Source organism: Archocentrus centrarchus, unplaced genomic scaffold (genome assembly GCF_007364275.1).
Source record: "Archocentrus centrarchus isolate MPI-CPG fArcCen1 unplaced genomic scaffold, fArcCen1 scaffold_64_ctg1, whole genome shotgun sequence".
NCBI lineage: Eukaryota > Metazoa > Chordata > Actinopteri > Cichliformes > Cichlidae > Archocentrus > Archocentrus centrarchus.
In genome coordinates, this window is record NW_022060281.1 from 856,743 (window position 1) to 876,906 (window position 20,164).

Sequence of the window (20,164 nt, forward strand, 5' to 3'; positions counted from 1 at the left end):
TGGCACGCCATCGCTGAGGGAGGAGGGAGATCCCTGAGCCAGAGCTGCTCGAGTCTGTCGGAATGACTGCGGCACAAATGGAGAGGAGGACCGAGGATGCTGCCGGCTGTCCCGTGTGCGGCAGCAGGATTTACCTTCCCTGCACAGGTGTTTGTCATCCAGCTGTGTTTCCTGCCGCTTTGGATTCGTTTGGAGTCACAGGAAGAATATTTTTCAGTGATGCAGGGATCGTGTTTCAGCTGTAGTCCGGCTCGTGCTGATCGATTAGTCCTCATAAACTCAGAGCAGTGAGTTCAGTGCAGGCACGACTCGACTGATATCCTGTTAGCACTAGCTTTGAGAAATGCAGATGAGGTTGGATCAGCCACACTACGCAAACCAGCTGAGGACATCACAGGGCAAGCCCTGAACCAGAACCGGGTCCACGGGGTGTGTGCTCTGTAGAAACCATCAGCTAAACTGCTGACTGAGCTTCAGGTTTGGTCGGCTGGTTCTTATTTACAAATGCAGATCAGTTTTAAAAACCTGATGGAAGCACTCATTCTGAGCATGAACCAGAAAGCCTCCAGTCCACTGATCCACATCTTCACGTGCAGAATCAGCAGAGGGAGAACTCGTTATTAGACGACCGTCAGAGATATAAGAAGAATTTTTTTTAAGATAAGATAGTGTTTATTTGTCACATGCACAGTTATACACAGTACAATGCACAGTGAAATGTATTTTGTACCTGCAACCATATATACACACACATATAAATAAGAAGAATAAAAATAAAAGTAATTCACACTATACACTATACTCTATATACTATACACTATACACACTTTTATAAATTATAATATTTACATTGTGCAATAATGGTCCAGTTAGGGCTCAGAGTTGAGCAGACGGATGGCTTGTGGGTAAAAACTCTTCTTCAACCTTTCAGTCTTAGCCCTCAGGCAGCGGTAACGCCGGCCTGATGGGAGCAGGGAGAAGAGAGAGTGTCCGGGGTGGCTGGGCTGTTTTAGGATCTTCATGGCCCTCAGCCTGCACTGCTTTGTGTAAATGTCCTGCAGGTTGGGGAGGGTGGTTCTGATGGTCCGTTCAGCTGAACGAACCACCCTTTTTAGGGCCATGAAGTCCTGCTTGGTGCAGTTTCCCATCCAGGTGGTGATGCTCCCACGCATGATGCTCTCAATGGTGCAGGTGTAAAAGTTCCTGAGCACCTTGAGTGGGAGCTTGAAGTCTCTCAGCCGCCTGAGGAGGTAGAGACGCTGTCTGGCCTTCTTCACAGTGATGTTTATGTGATGAGTCCAGGACAGGTCCTGTGAGATGGTCACTCCCAGGTATTTGAAGGTGTCCACTCTTTCCACCTCAGCACCACTGATGACAAGTGGATGGTAGTCCCTCTGCTGCTTCCTGCTGAAGTCCACGATCAGGTCCTTCATTTTGCTGACGTTGAGCAGGAGGTGGTTCTCCTGGCACCAGTTCTCCAGGCGGGAGACCTCTCTCCTGTAGGCTGTCCCCTCATTGTGGGAGATTAGTCCCACAACAGCAGTGTCGTCAGCAAACTTGATGATGACGTTGGACTCTGACGTGGCCTCGCAGTCATGGGTGTACAGTGAGTACAGCAGAGGGCTGAGCACACAGCCTTGGGGGGATCCAGTGTTGAGGGTGAGGGAGGATGAGGTGAGGTGACCCACTCGTACCACCTGTGGTCTGCTGGTCAGGAAGCTGTGAACCCACCTGCACAGGGATGGGCCCAGGCCCAGGTCCAGCAGCTTAGAGACCAGCCTGGAGGGAACTATGGTGTTGAATGCTGAGCTGTAATCTACAAACAGCACTCTCACATAGTTCCCCTTACCAGTGTCTATGTGTGAAAGGGTCTTGTGGAGGAGGAAGGATATGGCGTCATCTGTGGATCTGTCTGGCCGGTATGCAAACTGTAGTGGGTCGAGGGTGGTGGGCAGTGAGGAGGTGATGAATGTCTTGATGAGTCTCTCAAAACACTTCATCACCACTGAGGTGAGTGCTATGGGCCTGAAGTCATTGGGGCTGCTGGGGTGTGGTTTCTTTCCACCTAAAATTCACTGAATTAACCAAAGATGAGCTTTGTTTAGAATAACAGTACTGACTGATGGGAGCATCCTGGAGGAGGTACCCAGTGATGGATGATCTCACCTCTATCAGCCAAATTAGGAGCTTCTTCAGGTGTTAGCACATTCAGCTTTTATCCTCTCAGACTTCGGACTCTGCTGCTGCAGAGCAGAATCTGAAGACGTCACCTGGTGCATTGGTCTCGTCTTTGTGGCATCTTTGTTTCTGAGAGGGAGGCGGAGCTACAGCTGCTCTGTGTAACCCGTTGTGTGTCCTTTAAAAGGCTTGAGTCGGGAGCTGGTTGTGTTTCTTGCTCACTAGTGTAGTTTACGACCCCCCTCGACGGCTCCCAGCCTCAGCCAATCAGATGGTAAGAGAAGCCTGGCAGGTGAGGCGAGCAGGTGTGAGATCAGATGCAGCAGCTGAGCGTCAAACACTGTGACTGTGTTCAGACTGGTTTTAATGGTTTTCTCTCTCTCTCTCTCCTCCAGCATACTCCCAGCGCATGGAGAACCATATCAGCCCCCCCAACTTCCTGGGTCAGCCCCTCCCTCCGCCGGCATCCTCGGGACGTTACTCCCCGACCCCGAAGAGCATGCTGGGAGACGATGATGTCACCCGGTGAGGACAGAAACACTGCACGCACCTTTAAAATCATTTCGATATCGAAGTGTTTTTGTGAGCTGCGGTGCTTCGCCCTCTGCTGGTTCAAAGGTGCAGTTACACCCTCGGTGTCGGGGTTCGAGCTCCAGCTGTGGAGAACCAGAAGAACAAAGTTAAACCAGAATTTAATTTTCCTGATTTCATGTTTCTGTCACCTTAATGCTGCCACAGGGGTCACATGACTCCAGCAGATGGCGCTGTTACACGAGTTAGCACGCAGTCCAGCTCTTCCTCTGGAGACGCCTCATCTGGATGAGCTGCCTCTCCTCCCGTGGATTCGCTCCTCGTTCTGCTCCACTACTATAAAAATCATAATTATGTTTTTTTTGGTCACTACTGTCATCTGGACTAGTTAGCGTCTAACTTCCTCTAATCTTCTTCAGACCAGCTCGGCTCACACAGGCTCACACAGGTGCACACAGGCTCACACAGGTGCACACAGGCTCACACAGGTGCACACAGGCTCACACAGGCTCACACAGGCGCACACAGGCTCACACAGGCTCACACAGGCTCACACAGGCGCACACAGGCGCACACAGGCTCACACAGGTGCACACAGGCGCACACAGGCTCACACAGGCGCACACAGGCTCACACAGGCGCACACAGGCGCACACAGGCTCACACAGGTGCACACAGGCTCACACAGGTGCACACAGGCTCACACAGGTGCACACAGGCTCACACAGGCTCACACAGGCGCACACAGGAGCACACAGGCGCACACAGGCTCACACAGGCGCACACAGGATCACACAGGAGCACACAGGCTCACACAGGTGCACACAGGCTCACACAGGCTCACACAGGCGCACACAGGCTCACACAGGCTCACACAGGCGCACACAGGTGCACACAGGCTCACACAGGCTCACACAGGCGCACACAGGCTCACACAGGCTCACACAGGTGCACACAGGTGAACACTGAAGTGGAAGCGTTTCAGTTTTAGCCTGATTGTCTTTATTTCATAGTTGTGGTTGAAATCAGCACCGCAGGGCGAGACCGGAGAGCCGGATGATATAAGAACAGGAAGAGTCCCAGCCAGCTGGTCATCACTTACTGAATTTTCAAAATAAGAGCCAGGGGATTGTTGACAGCCGCCAAATGCACCTGTAGAGTCTGCTCACATGACTTCAGATGATTGATGGCTGCTGTGTTTGATCCCACAGGGAGCCCAGGAAGGTGGTGCTTCACAGAGGAGCGACAGGACTGGGCTTCAACATCGTGGGCGGGGAGGACGGCGAGGGGATCTTCATCTCCTTCATCCTCGCGGGAGGACCGGCTGACCTGAGCGGAGAGCTGAGGAAAGGAGACCGACTCGTCTCCGTACGTATCCACACTCGCCTGTTAAAGTCCAACTGAGCTAAAAGCAGGTTTTCCTTCAGGAAATCAGGACGAGGTGGCGACCAGCTTTAACCTGTCTGCAGGCGTGTGTGACTGAGGAGGAACAAACGTCTGAGTGAACGCTGAGAGCTGAAACTCTCCATCTGAAGGGCTTTAACCCAACCTTACAGCTCATTTCCTGAAGCTGATGTAACCCCCTGCTGTGCATCAGTGCCTCTCTGGGTGACTGAGAGTCGATCGCCCGCGTCTGACGTTTGTTTGTGTTTCCAGGTGAACGGCGTGGACCTCCGTAACGCCACCCATGAGCAGGCCGCCGCCACCCTGAAAAACGCCGGGCAGACGGTGACCATCGTTGCTCACTACAGACCAGAAGGTGAGACGCACCTGCGGGATCACATGGCGTTTCTAACATGAACCCTGGAAGGTCTCCTGTGTTTGAGCCAGCTTTTCTGTTGGTGGTGAACTTGAAGTTCCCCTTTAGGAAAATGTTTCTGTCAGTGCTGCTGTCATGGTTGAACTCTGACCTCCGAATGACCTCTGTCTCTTCAGAGTACAGCCGTTTTGAGGCGAAGATCCACGACCTGAGGGAGCAGATGATGAACAGCAGCATCAGCTCGGGGTCGGGGTCTCTGAGGACGAGTCAGAAGAGGTCGTTATACGTCAGGTGGGTGTGACGGCTGGAAGACGCTCATTACTGAAAAGCCTTTGCTTTTGCTGAAAACCATTAATAAATATTTCTGTTTTTAGAGCTCTGTTCGACTACGATAAGACGAGAGACTCCGGTCTGCCGAGTCAGGGACTGAACTTCAAGTTCGGAGACATCCTTCACGTGGTGAACGCCTCCGACGACGAGTGGTGGCAGGCGAGGCAGCTGACGGCGCAGGGAGAGGTGGAGGAGGTGGGAGTCATCCCCAGCAAGAGACGGTCAGTCCAACTCGCTCGCAGCCCTTGCACTTTATTTATTTTGGGTGTTACGTCACATCTGCTTCACCAATTAGGACGCAGAGCTCGGCTCACGGCTGCAGGAGACCTGCAGGTATCAGGGGACCTTTAGGGTAGCAGCAGGGTTAGTGTCGGGCTCTGATCTAACCAGAATGTCTGTAATGATGCCGGTAAGAGGTTCGATCTGTTTGTGAAACTCTGCTTGTTCAGCCTGAGCGGGTCGGTTTGTTCTGAAGGCCACAGTCGTCCAGCTTTAGTCTGGGGACCACCTGCTGTGAGCAGGGTGACGTGTGGTATCCTCTTCACTGCGATGAGTAACAGAGTACCATCAGTCAGGAAGCTGTTAAATTCACTTAAAGCCTTGAAGCAGGATGAAGTTTCCTCCAGTGAAATCCAGGATCTGGGATTTTTCCGGGATCACAGCGAGACGAGTCTGCTGTCACGGCCGCGTCAGTCTGAGACACAACGGTGACGCCAAATGTTCAGTTTCACCCCGTTTGTCACTCGTACTTCAGGTTTCCAGCTGTGTGTCTGTGCAGATGTGTGTGACTTTTTCAGTAGCAAACATTCAGACTTCCTTAATAACACGACTTCCTGTTTCTGGGGACGAGCTCATTGACTGACACTGTTCCCCATTCGGAAACACTGAGTGTGTGTGTGTGTGTGTGTGTGTGTGTGTGTGTGTGTGTGTGTGTGTGTGTGTGTGTGTGTGTGTGTGTATGTGAGATCTGATAAAGCTGATAAATTATGGGATGCTCTGTTTCTCTGATCCTGAGCTCATGAATGTCAGCTGCAGAGTTTTGTATTCATTACATGAATTTCTGCTTTTCCTGGATTTGTTCCTGATGAGAGCTTTACTCGCTGACCTTTGACCTTCGGCTGTGTTTTCTCAGGGTGGAGAAAAAGGAGCGGGCGCGGTTAAAGACGGTGAAGTTTAACGCCAAGTCTCGGGACAAAGGGGTGAGTGTGTGCGGCTGCAGGCGGGAACACGTGTGAACCCTCTGGAGTCTGAAGTGCGTTTTATGAACACAACTTTATTCGTACTTCTGGACGACATCAGCAGAAGTACAAATAAACACTTTTATTTACATCTGTCGACACAAAGATGATTTATTACAGTTTCAGTTACGTCTGTAGAGAAACTCTGAGTTTCTTGTCCTGTTTGCTTCATGGATGTTTACAGACCCCTCAGTCTTAATTAGGCTCAGTCTTAATTAGGCTCAGTCTTAATTAAGCTGATAAAACGAGTCAGGCTTTAAAATCAGTCAAAGCAGAATCTGCTGACTCCTTCATGTTTCCTACAGTCACCTGTGGTGAGCAGTCAGTATGTAATGAAGTCAGACTCTCACCTTCAGCAGGAACCTTTGACCTCTAACCCGTCAGTATCCTGTCATAGTTCCAGCAGTAAAACTGCTCCATTTGATTTGTATGAGGTAAAATTCTGACGGGCTTAATGACAGATAAAATCAGCTGATTCGGAGGGGGGGGGGCTGTTTAATGCCGGGTTTGACCTGGAAGTGACCTTTGACTGTTTGTGTGACCTTTGATGACTGTTTGTGTGGTCCGTATGAGCGCTGCAGTGTGATTGGGCCGCAGCCACCTGATCTCCACCCACTAATGAGTGTGTGTGACTAATGTTTGAGGCGGCCGGTGTTTAACAGCATGATGGTCTCTGAGACGTTTCTCTTCTTCACCAAACCGCAGCAGCCCCTCCCCCTCCACCTTTACACCGTGTGCCGCTTTAACACGCGTCGCCGCAGCGTCGCCCGCCAGCCCACCCTCTAACACGGCAGACCGAGGGCGGGGAGACGAACCGCCCAACATGCATGACGCCCCCGGGCTCCTCCTCTCCGTTCAGAGTGAAACGCTTGGCATTGATGTCTGCTGCTGCTCTCTGACCTTCCTCCTCTTCCTCCTCACCACTCACCCTGTTTTCTGTCTCCTGCTCTGTAACATCAAAGTGCAGCATGTGATCTGATGATGTCACTAGTCCCGCCTCCCACAGTTACGCTTATCTTTAACTTAAACAAGCTGGTGGCCCATTGAACCACCTTAAAGCTGAACTAATCAATGTTTTCAGTCAGTTTTGAACCTGCAGCTCCTCACAGCCTTTTAGGCCCTTTTAGCAGCTCCAATGAATCCACAGTAAGAGAAGAGCTGGTGGAGGGGGCGGAGTCTTTCAGGAGTGGGTGGAGACCAAAGATGAGGCTAAAGGAAGTTTAACACAGCTGCTAAGGTATACCAGATATCCCCAAATTATTAGCCAATAATCGATGTCTCCACTGCCACCAGGAGCCTCCAGTAATCAGTGTCCTCCATCTCAGCACTGACAGACGAACGAAGCGTTCAGATGGTCGCCTCCTTCAGGAGGTGGTGGAGGCCAGAAATGGGACTAAAACAGGTCGTGTCCACAGTGGACACAACCAGGAGCGCACCTGCTGGATTCCTGTGTCAGGTGATACCTGCTGATATCCTCGAGTATCTGGATCCAGTTTAACGAGACAAACTGTTTCTATTTGTTGACTTTGTGCTGTTTGCAGCGCAGAAAGAAATAGACAATTAAACATCAGTGTCAGCCCAGATTTATGACCTCACTGCTGACATCATGTCCCAATCATCTGCTGATTGGTTCGTTTACCCTTTAAGCTACAGAGGAGTCAGAGGTATTTCTCAGCAGGGCTGCAGCTCATGTTTCCTTAATGTGCATCAACCACGTTTAGGCCTGAGGTTTGATTGGCCCGTGGGCAGACAGGAAGTTAACGGTCGCACAGCTGATGTCCGCCGTCCTTGCTTTAACACAGGCTGTAAACCTGTGACTGTGATTTACTTACTCGGCATTAAATAATGAGGGCAGCTGCTGCAGAAACTGGCTAATAACTTTTCCTGACGGCACACGAAGGCGTCGTTCACGGAAATAACCACACGGCTTCTCTTGGCTTGTAGCTGCTGTGTGTCTGCATGACGTCAGCATGTTCACCTTCATCCTCCTCCTCCTCCTCTGTCACTGTGGAAACGTGTGAAGCGCGGCGCTCTGTAGGTTCAGCTCTGAGTCGCCGTTTTGGCCTTTTCCCTTTGTTTGTTCCTCGATTTCAGTTTGTGACTTTTTAATTTAATGTTTCAAAACCAGACTCAGACACGCAGAGCTTCTCATTCTGTCCAAGCCGACATCACACCCCCTCATCTCCCTTTCTTCCCCCTCTTTTTTGTTTTACTCCATCACCCCTCCTCTTCTTCCTCCTCCTCCTCCTCCTCCTCCTCTTCCTCCTCCTCAGCAGTCTCTCAATGACAAGCGTAAAAAGAACCTCTTTTCCCGAAAGTTTCCGTTCTACAAGAGCAAAGAGGCGAGCGAGCAGGAGACCAGCGACGTGGACCGTAAGTACCAGCGCGGGGGAGGCGGGGCGGGCGGTCTGTCTGAAAGAAGATTGGCCGGCGACAGGAAGAGAGATCAGCTGGTGGCTGCGTGCTGAACGTGCGCCGGCTGTCTGCTGCAGGGCGAGGCTGCACGAATGTGATCTGATCAGAAGCTTTAAAAAAACACAAAAAGGGCGACCTGCCTTCACCTGAACCCAGAACCAGCATGGCCGCCCTGCAGCGCCCACGCCCTGCAGCGCCCACGCCCTGCAGTGGCGCCCCCTGGTGGCGTTCCCTCTGCTCTCTCAGTCTGTCGCTGTCACTCAGTAACTTTGTGTTTCTGTGGTTGTTTTCCCTCCTTTTGTTCACTCGGCTCTGCTGGCTGCAGGACAACAGCGAGGACATGATGTCGAAGGGACACAGTAAGTTTCTCTCCCCCCCCCCCCCAAAAAAAAAAAAAACTCCCATCAGCCTCTTTGGTCTCCACCAGCTTCCTCCATAAACCTCCACTGAAGATTCAGAAGTCCAAAACGTGTCCACTAAAGCGGCGCCTGAGTTGGTGCTGACCTTTCACCTTAGCCGTGTTTTTGCTCCATCAGAGGCAGCAGGATCAGTTTACGTCAGTGAGCCTCACAGTGTGACAGCCCACTGTGACGTACACGTGTTTAAGAGCAGACACTTCCTTCCTTTAGTGCAAACAAGTTTAAGTTCATTCAGACATTTACTGAATGAACAGCAAATCTGTTTAAGTACTAACATCAGAGTGAGTCAGGCCGAGGGACGTCTGTCAGTGAGAAGGCTGTGATGATGATGATGATGGTGACCCCGGCTCTCGTTAAATTAACTATAATTAAAGGTCCTAAATTGATGCTCTGCTCTCAGGTTTGCACAGGCAGCTGAGACCGCTTCTACTTTTAATAGAAATCAGCTTCATATTTTAGTGCAGATGTTTTATTCTGAGCTCAGAGAAAACTAAAACTCAGAGTGAAAATCAGCTGAAACATTTTAGCAGCTTCCTCATGAAGCTTTGATGAAGGTGATCACCGAGACCTCAGGTGTGAACGTCTGCAGCTGCTCATAACTGTTTACGGTAATAATTACATAAATGTCCCTGCATGTTCTAAAACTTCACCTGAGAAAACTGAAACAGAAAGTACAAACTAACTTTATTTAAACTTTAATTTGATAAAATCAGATAAATAAAAACAGTTAAAACTCGACTCGCTGAGAGGAGATCCTGATCCACACGAGTCTGATTGTTTCTGTGGAGTGGCAGGACGATGTCTCCCAGATATCGACCGGGAGACATCGTCCTTCGCTATCACGGCAGAAAAAAATTCCTGGATCTGGGTTCGGATCAGCTCCTGAAGTTAATCACCTCTAAGTTGAGCCTCAGTGCTTGCAAAAATAAAAATATAAAATAAACCAGTAAAAGTTGGACGAAGAATCCGATGTGGGTTCCTGGTGGAAACCGAGTCGGAGACCATCCCTCCCTCCCTCCTCTTCCTCCCTCCTCTTCCTTTCCACAGACCTTCGTGGATCCTTCGGGCCGGAGCTCTTCGCTCTGTCGATGAGTTTCCGCCGCTCGTCTCATGATGTTTTGTTTCTGCTGTTTCCTGTTCATCGCTCCTGTGGAAGATCCGACCGCAAGTTTGTTTCATGGAAAGTTACAGGATAAACATCGGGATCGGTGATGGGCACAAAAACAAAAGCAGATGTTTTTTAGCGTTCCTGCACTGAACTCCAGCCTGGAAGAGAACCTGGACTCCAGGCCCAGATGTGCAGTTTGAAATGAAGAGGTTAAAACTTTGTGTTGTGGGTTTGATTTGGACTGCTGAGAGTTTCTGCAGATTAAATATTTGTACTTTATGACACATCAATGGAAAAAAATGAGCCGGCGTTTTTCTTCCTCTGTGAACTGTCAGCAGGTTCGGGAAGCTCAAACAGATCAGTTCTGATTGATCCGTTAATTTTACTGTGCAGGATCAGATATGACGGCTGTTTCAAAGATGGGCGGAGCTTAAATGAAGCCAAGTGTCTTAATTCTGCATTCTGTGTGGTGATGAGCAGGGGGCAGCGACTCCTGCTCCCTCATCAACAGTTCATGATCTTTGAGCCTCACTGAAGGGAGTGTGATGTTTGTTTGGGAAATTTTGGTGTCGTTAGATTAAAAAAGGATTGGGGGGGGGGGGGGGGGGGGGCTGAGGAATGATTGACAGGTCGCTGCCCACTGAGATGCTGAGCTTCATCCCTCCTTCATTAAGTCTGCTCGGGGCTTCCAAAGACTGAACTTCACAAGCAGATGACATCGCAGTGGCTACGTCCGTCTTTTATATACAGTCTGTGGGTAATATAATGACATCAGGGTTTTGTGGCGATCGCCCGTTTTCAGGGAGAGAGTGAGTAAATGTGTGTTATAGTTATAGAGGTCAGGGAAAAGTCCTGGAAAGACTTGGAAAGCTTTTCAAGGTTTTCTTGTGCTGTTTGTGCTGCTGTGATTGATCTGCTGCCTCAAGTCTCCCGTGTGATCCAAGCTCGGAGCAAAGCATTCTGGGACAGCGATGTGACCCGCCGTGTCCTCTGTTTTTGTTGTGATTCCAGAACATGTGACCTCTAACGCCAGCGATAGTGAGAGTAGCTACCGTAAGTCCGCCTCACCGCTCGATGACTCACAGGAAGCACTAACGTTCAGCGCGACCTCTCGCCGACTCCCTCACTGACGTCATTACCGAGCACAAACTGCTGATTGGCCAGTAACAGCATGACCTCACACCCTGCGGTTTGCCCCCTGCTAACGCCGCTGCTGCTGCATGGATTCTGCCGCTTCACTGACAGCGACCCTCATCTGTGCAGCTCATTGCTTAAACTGCACTAATGAAGCTGAACCTTTTTACTGATGTCAGGAGCAACATGACAATATTTAACCTTAAACGTGTGAACGAGCGAACAGACTCAGCAGCGACGATGATGTCAGCCCGCTGTGATTACAGCGTTAACGAGACTCAAACGCTGAACTCGGGGAAACTTAAAAACGAGCTGAGCGACGAGCCTCGCATCAGAAATAAAGATACGATACAAAGGCTCATGATTGATTATCACAGCCACTGAACACACACGTTCATGTAAGTTACCTGGCTGAGGTTATGTGAGGAGTCCCAGTGTTTGCATGGACTCTGATTCAGAGCCACAGGGTGGAGAAGATCCCGCCACTGGGAAATAGAAACACCTGATCAGATTTACTCATAATCGAAAACATCGTTAGGAAGCAGGCAGCCTGCATACAAACCTGATGTGACTGCAGGTCTGAGAAACTTTATTTAACTGTTTTGTATCCGCCGCCGTCCTCGTTTCTGAAAACACTGATATAATCCTGAAGGTGCAAACTCCACCTACTAACCACCCTCAGTAGATAAATCCCCCTCGCCTCATCCTTCACCCTCCCTCCGTCTCTCCTCCTCCTCGCCTTCATCCCTCGCTCACACCTCTCAGGTTCCGTCTAAGCTGCAGGCGCCTAAACTAACTGACCTCTGTGTTTCCAGGTGGGCAGGAGGAGTACGTGCTGTCCTACGAGCCCGTCGTTCAGCAGGAAGGTGAGACCCAGCGGCGGCTCGTTGATCATTTTAAATCTGATTACCATGAGAGTTTCTTAGGGAGATGCTGAGGTGTTCACACATCGTGAAATGCAGTAAATAAATGTTCCACGATCAGGAGGCTGTAGATTTGATGCAGCTCAGGTATAAAAAGGTGGACGCTGATTCCAGCTGGTCAGGGTCGCGTTAGGGTCACTTCCTGTGTTTCTGGAGCTGATGTGCTTCGATTCTCCCCCCTCAGTGAACTACACCCGTCCCGTCATCATCCTCGGCCCCATGAAGGACCGGATCAATGACGACCTGATCTCCGAGTTCCCTGACAAATTCGGCTCCTGCGTCCCACGTAAGTGCAGAGAACACCTGTAAACAAACGGTTGGTGTGTCCTCGTGTCGCCCGATGTTTAAAATCGTAAACCTGGCCCCGCTCTCAGATACGACCCGGCCGAAGCGGGACTACGAGGTGGACGGCAGAGACTATCACTTTGTGATCTCCAGGGAGCAGATGGAGAAGGACATCCAGGACCACAAGTTCATCGAGGCGGGGCAGTACAACAACCACCTGTACGGCACCAGCGTGCAGTCGGTCCGAGAGGTGGCGGAGAAGGTACCGTGCAATAATGACACGCCTCTTTACCTCCAACCTGCTGAACATGTGGTTTGAGGTGTTCTTCTTCTGCTCTTTTCAGGGTAAACACTGTATCCTGGACGTGTCGGGCAACGCCATCAAGAGACTCCAGCTGGCTCAGCTTCATCCCATCGCCATCTTCATCAAACCCAAATCTGTGGAGAACATCATGTGAGTCATTCCATCTAGGAAACGTTTCTGCTCTCAGTTCTCAGCATGAAAAGCGTGAAGGCTGATGTGGTTTTCACCTGCAGGGAGATGAACAAACGTCTGACGGAGGAGCAAGGTAAGAAGACCTTCGACAGAGCCAACAAGCTGGAGCAGGAGTTCACCGAGCATTTCACAGGTGAGTCTCCTCCCACACCTCCACCTGACGACTGAGTCTCCTCTCGTTCAGGAAAGACCCCATTATGGTTTTACACCTGCTCTGCAGCTCGCCCTGCTGGTCATGTGCTGAAGGTGCAGTAAAACTTAGACGGGAGGAAACAGCGAGATTGTTTAACCCTTTAACTTCGGGCGATTGCTGCTGAAGCGCCGGTTTCCTGCCCTTACTAACCGCAAATAGCTGGTTAAGACGTAGCATAGTGCAGATTCATGTTATGGCTTTTTACCCTAACTCTGCCACTGTTTGTCTTACCGTAAGAATTCAGCCCACAAATTACACTTCACAGCCATATAGGGATATTATGGTATTTGTTGCTGGAAGTCCGCGAACGGCAGCACTTTTGAAGTACGTTGTGTCACAGCTGACACCTTCAGGGTTATAGGGTTAAATTTAATCTCTTCAAGGTCGTCTCCTCGTGCAGCTCTCAGGTCGCTCTCTGGACGTCTCGTTAATTCCACAAAGGCTTCTCTGCCAAACTGACCCGACTCTGGGAGTCGCCGCTGGTGTCGAGCCACAGTTTCCACGGCATCAGGTCAGGCGTACCACCAGGAGCACACCTGTGGGGGGAGTTTAACGTTCACTGGGTTGGACATCGTGGATTTGTCCTCAGAGTCTGCTCTCTGAGCGAGAGCAAACCTGATCTCAGCAGCACAGCTGTCACTCATGGAGGGCTCATGGTCCCGTGTTGGTGTCCAGTGATGAGGGAGGGAGGTCAAAGGAATTCAGGCTTATGGCAGTTGTGGAGATGCCCTCTTCCAGAAAACCAGGAGCTTGTAGCCTGATGGCGGTGAGGAGCTGCCCAAGGAGACGACCTTGGTTGTCATTGGTTTCAGAGAGCAGCGGCGCTCTAATGCACACACAGTGCTAATGACATCACAACTAATGACATCACAGGGGCACAGCCAATGGCAAAGACGGAGACTCCAATCATTACTTTATCTGAGAAAGGTAAAAATAAGAGTAAATACTAATAAACACGAGGTGTGGGGAGTCGGGGGTGTGGCTAGGTCAGGGGTCGGCAACCCGCGGCTCCGGAGCCGCATGCGGCTCTTTCAGGCTTAATCTGTGGCTCTGAGCGGCTCGTGAGATAAATTATAAGTATCCAATTGAAATACATTTTATTTTTGTCAGTTCGGTTTTTGTTGTAGTTTTAAATTGGAACATTATTGTGATCTTGAAATATTCAAATAAAATCATTTTATTTATTTATTGTCGTTTCTCCATATATAGCCGCGAGTATTTGCGGCTCTCACTGTTTTGTTTTGAACCGGGTTCAAATGGCTCTTTCCAGATTACAGGTTGCCGACCCCTGGGCTAGGTGAAGTACAGGTGTGTTGATGATGATGTCAGCAGCACAAAAGATGAAACAAACCAAACCTGAAAGTGTCATTCATTTGGGGGGGTAGCTTAACACAGGTCCACACAGGTGTACCCCAATCAGCTTAACGACCCTTTCTGCCGTCAGACCTCTGCAGGAGGAAAACCTGCAGAGCGAACAGGAAGGGGCGGGGCCATAACTTTTATAATTTCTGTGTAATTGAGGAGGGTTCGTTTGGGTCCCCCAATCAGATCTAGAACAAGAATAAGAAGATGTACCTGTCTGTGGTGCCCGTCTGTACCTGTGTCGGTAGACTGAGCGCTCGTTTGTGATGTCACACGGGTCGTTGCTGACATTCTCTGTTTGTGTCCAGCCATCGTGCAGGGCGACACTCTGGAGGAGATCTACGACCAGGTGAAGCAGATCATCGAGGAGCAGTCGGGTCCCTTCATCTGGGTCCAGTCCAAGGAGAAGTTATGAAGGTGGACGCGGTGGCTCCTCCTCCTCAGATTCAGTTTGCTTTGAACGCCGAGTCGACCTGCAGACGTCCCCTCCCCCACACCTCACCCCTTCACCCGCCCCATCAGCGCCACAGCGGCTGACCCGAGTTCAGTTTAGCTTTTTTTAGCTTTTTTTTTTTGCCTGATAAGACTTCATCTTAGGGTTTCCTGACCAGCAGAGCAAAGCACACAGGAAGTTTGATGACATCACACTCAACGCGGTACAGCTCCTTAATGTTTAAGGGAGGAGAACTTTAGAGGAGAAGAAGAAGGTACATGGAAGCAGCGAGAAGAAACGTACGAAGCAGACTTGGTTTGGTTTTCTGTTTGTGGGTTTTTTCCCCTTTTTTGTCTTGTAAGGTAAGCAGGTGGGTGGAGTTTCAGTCTCAGGCAGCGTCTGTCGGTCCGGAGGAGGCGGAGACACAAAAAGCAAAACTTTGCACGTTTGAGCTTTAACAGCATGTCAGTTAATCCCGTTTATTTTCCCATCAGCCCCATCGCTTCGCGTCTGATGTCATCGCTTTTCTCTTCTGTTGGTTCTTTAAACTCGATTCATCTTCAGTTCAGTTTGTTTCTTCGCTCCTCGCTGCTGCCGGATGTTCGTCAGGACGCTGCGAGGTTCCTGCTCTGCTGCTAGAGGGCGCCGCGAGGCTTACTGAAGAGATACGACGATTTTTTAATTTTTAGAGAAACGATTTAAAACGTTCTACAAACGAGAAGCAGCAGATTTACGTTCAGCTGATGAACTGTTGATTGTACCGATTGATTTTCAGTTAACGAGCGTTAAAGTCGCCTCTGACGACTCTGAGTGCAGACACGATGAGACAAAGAGCCAAAAATATTTTTATAAATAAAATAAGTTGAGTACAATCACCAAAGGAAAAGTTATAAGAAATGGATATTTTACATTAAAAACTCTACAAGAAAATCCCAAATAAACTTATTTTTATTACCAGAAAATTATTTCAGAAAATTTAAAAGCTGAACTTTATTTTACAAAATAATAAATAATAAAGTCCCTCATAATTACAGAGAAACTTTAAAAGATTACATCACACATAAAATCTACTCGAGAGAAAATGCAGCAGGTTTTAAGAAAAACAAAAAAAAATCATTTTTATATTAAAGTCAGAATTTCAACAAGTTTTTTAAAAAAATCACAAAAATTATTTAAATGTACAGAAAAAAGAATTAAACCGAACATTCAGAAAATTAGAATAAAAACTAAAATCTTTGAAAGGCAAAAATTACAAAAATGCAATTACAAAATTAAAAAAACAGAATTATAAGAAGTTTATTTTAATAGTTCGTTATGACCCCAAAATCTGAAATACTAAAAACATTCATTAAAGATTTTTTAGGTCAATTTTAATGTTTGGAGAAAACATTGAAACCAGAATTATTAGAAACTTTATTTCATCACAAAATAAATTTATTATAAACATCCAAAGTGAGGCTTAAAAATCAGGACGTGATTTTTAGTCCGTCTGAAATACGGTCGTTACGCGAACATCGATCGTACGATAACGAGTCTCGCGCTCGTCGGATATGAAACCGCGAGTTTGTGAGTTTTATTTTTGTGGTTTACGAAAACGAGACTCGAGCAGGTTTTTCTCCTCTCACATCGATGAACTTGTTTTCCGCGATGAGGTCGCGGTCATGTGATGGAGCGGCGCCCTCTGCAGTAAGAACCCCGCCGGTCGTCACGGTGACGTCCGTCAGCGTCGTCAGTGTCTTACCACGAAAACGATGTCGATCACGTGATTTGCGCGGCCGGAGGCGAGCCGCCGGCTCCGGGCGGGCGTCAGAAACACGATTATTGTACAATGAGATTTTGACAGATATTTAACCCTCAGTAAACTGCCTATTTTGTTATAATAAAGTCTATATTGAACTTTACTTAAGCACTACTACTACGGGAATTATTTTCTTTGCATTGTTAATCATATATGAATAGAAAAGTATAAAGATATTTGAATATGAATATATTTTTTTCTTTTTCTTTGATCACCACCTCCTCTGTCTTTTAATTTTCTTTTTTAAGCATAATAAAAACTTAACAATACGAGTGGTCAGTTTATTTATTTATAATAAAGTCATGAAGTCTGAAGACAACAACACAGATCTGTTCTTGTGAGTTCATATTGTAAACTCGATGCTGCATTTGTGCGATTGTGCTGTGGTCACAGTTTACCAGCAGCCTCACCTGAGTGAGCATCAGACAGGTGACTCATCCAGCTCGTCAGCCACTGTGGACGGTTTTCATCACCTGTCAGGATGAAGCAGCAGTGTTTCAGTCTCAGAGTGATGCTGAAAAGCTCATTCATGCATTTATTACTTCTAGGGTGGACTATTGTAATTCATTATTATCAGGCTGTCCTAAAAGCTCCTTGAAAAGCCTTCAGCTGATCCAAAATGCTGCAGCTAGAGTACTGACAGGGACTAGAAAGAGAGAGCAGATTTCTCCCATATTGGCTTCTCTTCATTGGCTCCCTGTTAAATCTAGAATAGAATTTAAAATTCTTCTCCTCACCTACAAGGTCTTGAATAATCAGGCCCCATCTTATCTCAAAGACCTCATAGTACCATATCACCCCAACAGAGCACTTCGCTCTCAGACTGCTGGCTTACTTGTGGTTCCTAGGATACTTAAGAGTAGAATGGGAGGCAGAGCCTTCAGCTTTCAGGCGCCTCTTCTGTGGAACCAGCTTCCAGCTTGGATTCAGGAGACAGACACCCTCTCTATTTTTAAGATTAGGCTTAAAACTTTCCTTTATGATAAAGCTTATAGCTAGGGCTGGATCAGGTGACCCTGAACCCTCCCTTAGTTATGCTGCTATAGGCCTAGTCTGCTGGGGGGTTCCCATAATGCACTGTTTCTCATTCACCTTATTTACTTTGTTTATACTCCACTCTGCATTTAATCATTAATTGATATTAATCTCTGGCTCTCTCCCCTCAGCCCCCCCTCAGCAGATGACCCCCCCTCCCTGAGCCTGGTTCTGCTGGAGGTTTCTTCCTGTTAAAGCGAGTTTTTCCTTCTCACTGCTGAGGGGAGGGAGGACAAACTAGAACCATCACGGGTTTTCTCTCATCAACTTCTCCAAACAAGCCAAACCCATTCAGTCTTTCTCTGACTGTCATAACCTTTAACCTCTAACATGCTAATGAAGGCCTGTAGAGTCTGGATGCAGCTCTGGGGCCTCTATAGTTTCTCAGAGTGTTGCTCGCTCTGAGCTGGGGGTGAATCTGCCGGGACGTCCGTTCCTGGGAAGACCGGCAGCCGTCCTGAATGTTTGCCATGTGAGAATAATGCCTTCGCTGTGGATTGTTTGGAAATGACCTTTAACCCTTCAGAGACTGAGCAGCAGCAGTTGCTTCTTTGAGATGTTTTTCCTCATTGGCAGCGTGTTAACACACCTGAACCTGACCAACACCTCTGATCCTGCACACCTGGCTGCTCCTGAGCCTCAGGAAGCAGTGAGGTTATTATTAAGAGTGAAACCTGCTGAGAATAGTTTATGATGTCCTGTATGTTAAACCTCAGAATTCAAACACTTTGTTACTGTGACAGTTTACATAAATTTAAATGTAACTGAAGTTTTAAATGGCTGTCTTACTGCAGTCAGAGGTCGGAGCGCAAATAGCTTTTCGCAGCCTGATGCGGATAAAACAAAGTGTCTAAATCTGAGCGCAGACAGCAGCTCAGTTAATGATAATGATAAAGCTCCGGATCGTGTTTCTCGTTCATATTTGTCTCTGACCGGTTTTTGTCTCCCAAACTCAGGAGCTGCTTGGCCATGCCGCCTTCTCCTCTCGCTCACATTATTGTGATGCTGTTTTCTTTTAATCTGTCCAATGATTTTAAATCTTTGGCACTGACTTTTTGTCCTTTCAGTGTAAAATCTGGGTTCTTACTTTCATGGCCCCCACCTAAGTTAAGGAACTGCGCCACCCGTGTTCTCAGTGTAGCCATCTGAAAGCTGAAGGGGAGGAGCGTCCGTGACTCTGACATCATTGAAAAGCAGCTGAGACGTTCAGGCAGGCGTTCGTTTGTGTCCACGCTGCCTTTGGTTCACAGAGGTAACAAAATAAAAACCGCTTTGTTTGAAAACGCTCTCCAAACTTTTGGTCGTATCCTGATCACCAAAACTAGAGCCGGCCAACGTTTTCAGCTTCAGGGCCCAAAATCAGAGAAGTTTGACTTCATTTCTTTCAGAAACATTTTGGCTGCAGGCCTGTGAGCCCGGCACCCCGCGGAGAGCCACCAACATCTCTCAGAAATGGGACTCTGCAGCAGAGGTCATGAAACATCTGGAAGAACAGCTGGTTTTTTTTGGACTCGTTCTTTGTTCAGCTGACAGAAATCAAAGAAAGAAAATGCTGTTAAAGGTTTGCAGCCTCTCAGCGATGCAGCCTGGATCAGTTCCAGCCTGCTGGTGCGTCTGCTCTGCAGTAAACCCATTTTTACATCCTTCAGGTGCTTCTGGTGACCAGTGGGGGGCACGAAAGAGGGCGGCTGAGTTTCCTGCGCTGTGGGCTGTTCATCAGTGTTTCTGGTCAAAGGAACTCTCCCATTGGTCAGTCTGTACGGTGGTAAATCACAGGACATAGGTGTATTTTACTTTATTCTATCTTTAACTGCTGCTCTGTCCTCTGCTCTCGAGCTGCTGTAATTTCCCCATCGTGGGATCATTAAAGAGCAGCTCTGTGTGATTACCTGCACAGCCCCCACTCAGTGTGACGTGTACACAGCATTGTGTTAAACTCTAAATAAGGATCCTTATAAGGAGGAAACAGGAAGAGAGGAAAACTGATCCAACACGAACATCACTGCACTCCAACAAGGAGGCGACCTCAACACATACCTCAAACCGATGTCGAGGTCGCGTCTCCGTCAGCACGACGTTCATTTTGGAACGTTTTATCCATCCTTTTCTCCTTATCTGAGGGCGGGTGGCGAGAGCAGCAGTCTAAGCAGAGAAACCCAGCCACCTCCCCCAGCGGAGCACCGAGGCGTTCCCAGGCCAGCCAAGTGTTACCTGGTGGTTCTAAAATGGCCACAGGTGTTAATGTGAGAGGAAGAGCAGCTCGGGAGGAGAAAAAGAGGGAACCGTCTCAGGCACTGAAGCAGAGACCGACTCAGAGCTCATGAGCCGTGCAGGAGGACGTTCCCTCTGTAGAGGGCTGGGCTCCACCTTAGAGATGGGATGAGGGGCTCGGAGTCGCTGCTCCTTCATATCGACAAGAGCGAAAATGTTCAAACTACTCAGACTTCACCTCTGCAGGTGAGCTGCAGAGGTGAAGTTCAAAGCCCTCTCGAGTAACCAGGACTGAAGTCATATTCTTTTCACAAAC

General features: G+C 48.5%; 1 protein-coding gene across 11 annotated transcripts in view; it reads left to right on the plus strand.

The window, feature by feature from the left end:
* Positions 1-16,790, plus strand: part of dlg1b (discs large MAGUK scaffold protein 1b) — a 104,147-nt gene extending 87,357 nt beyond the window's left edge. For 3 of the 11 annotated variants that reach the window (XM_030725646.1, XM_030725651.1, XM_030725654.1), the window contains 14 exons: positions 2,574-2,703; positions 3,921-4,077; positions 4,366-4,468; positions 4,645-4,759; positions 4,843-5,019; positions 5,931-5,997; positions 8,310-8,409; positions 10,990-11,031; positions 11,928-11,978; positions 12,220-12,321; positions 12,410-12,582; positions 12,665-12,774; positions 12,858-12,949; positions 14,680-16,790. In XM_030725646.1, the coding sequence (XP_030581506.1) occupies positions 2,574-2,703; positions 3,921-4,077; positions 4,366-4,468; positions 4,645-4,759; positions 4,843-5,019; positions 5,931-5,997; positions 8,310-8,409; positions 10,990-11,031; positions 11,928-11,978; positions 12,220-12,321; positions 12,410-12,582; positions 12,665-12,774; positions 12,858-12,949; positions 14,680-14,786 (1,526 nt within the window). In that variant the 3' untranslated portion in view covers positions 14,787-16,790. Of the gene's footprint in view, positions 1-2,573; positions 2,704-3,920; positions 4,078-4,365; positions 4,469-4,644; positions 4,760-4,842; positions 5,020-5,930; positions 5,998-8,309; positions 8,410-8,776; positions 8,811-10,989; positions 11,032-11,927; positions 11,979-12,219; positions 12,322-12,409; positions 12,583-12,664; positions 12,775-12,857; positions 12,950-14,679 lie in introns of all 11 variants that reach the window. The other 8 variants (XM_030725647.1, XM_030725652.1, XM_030725655.1 and 5 more) reach the window with 3 other exon arrangements.
* Positions 16,791-20,164: the final 3,374 nt, after the last annotated feature.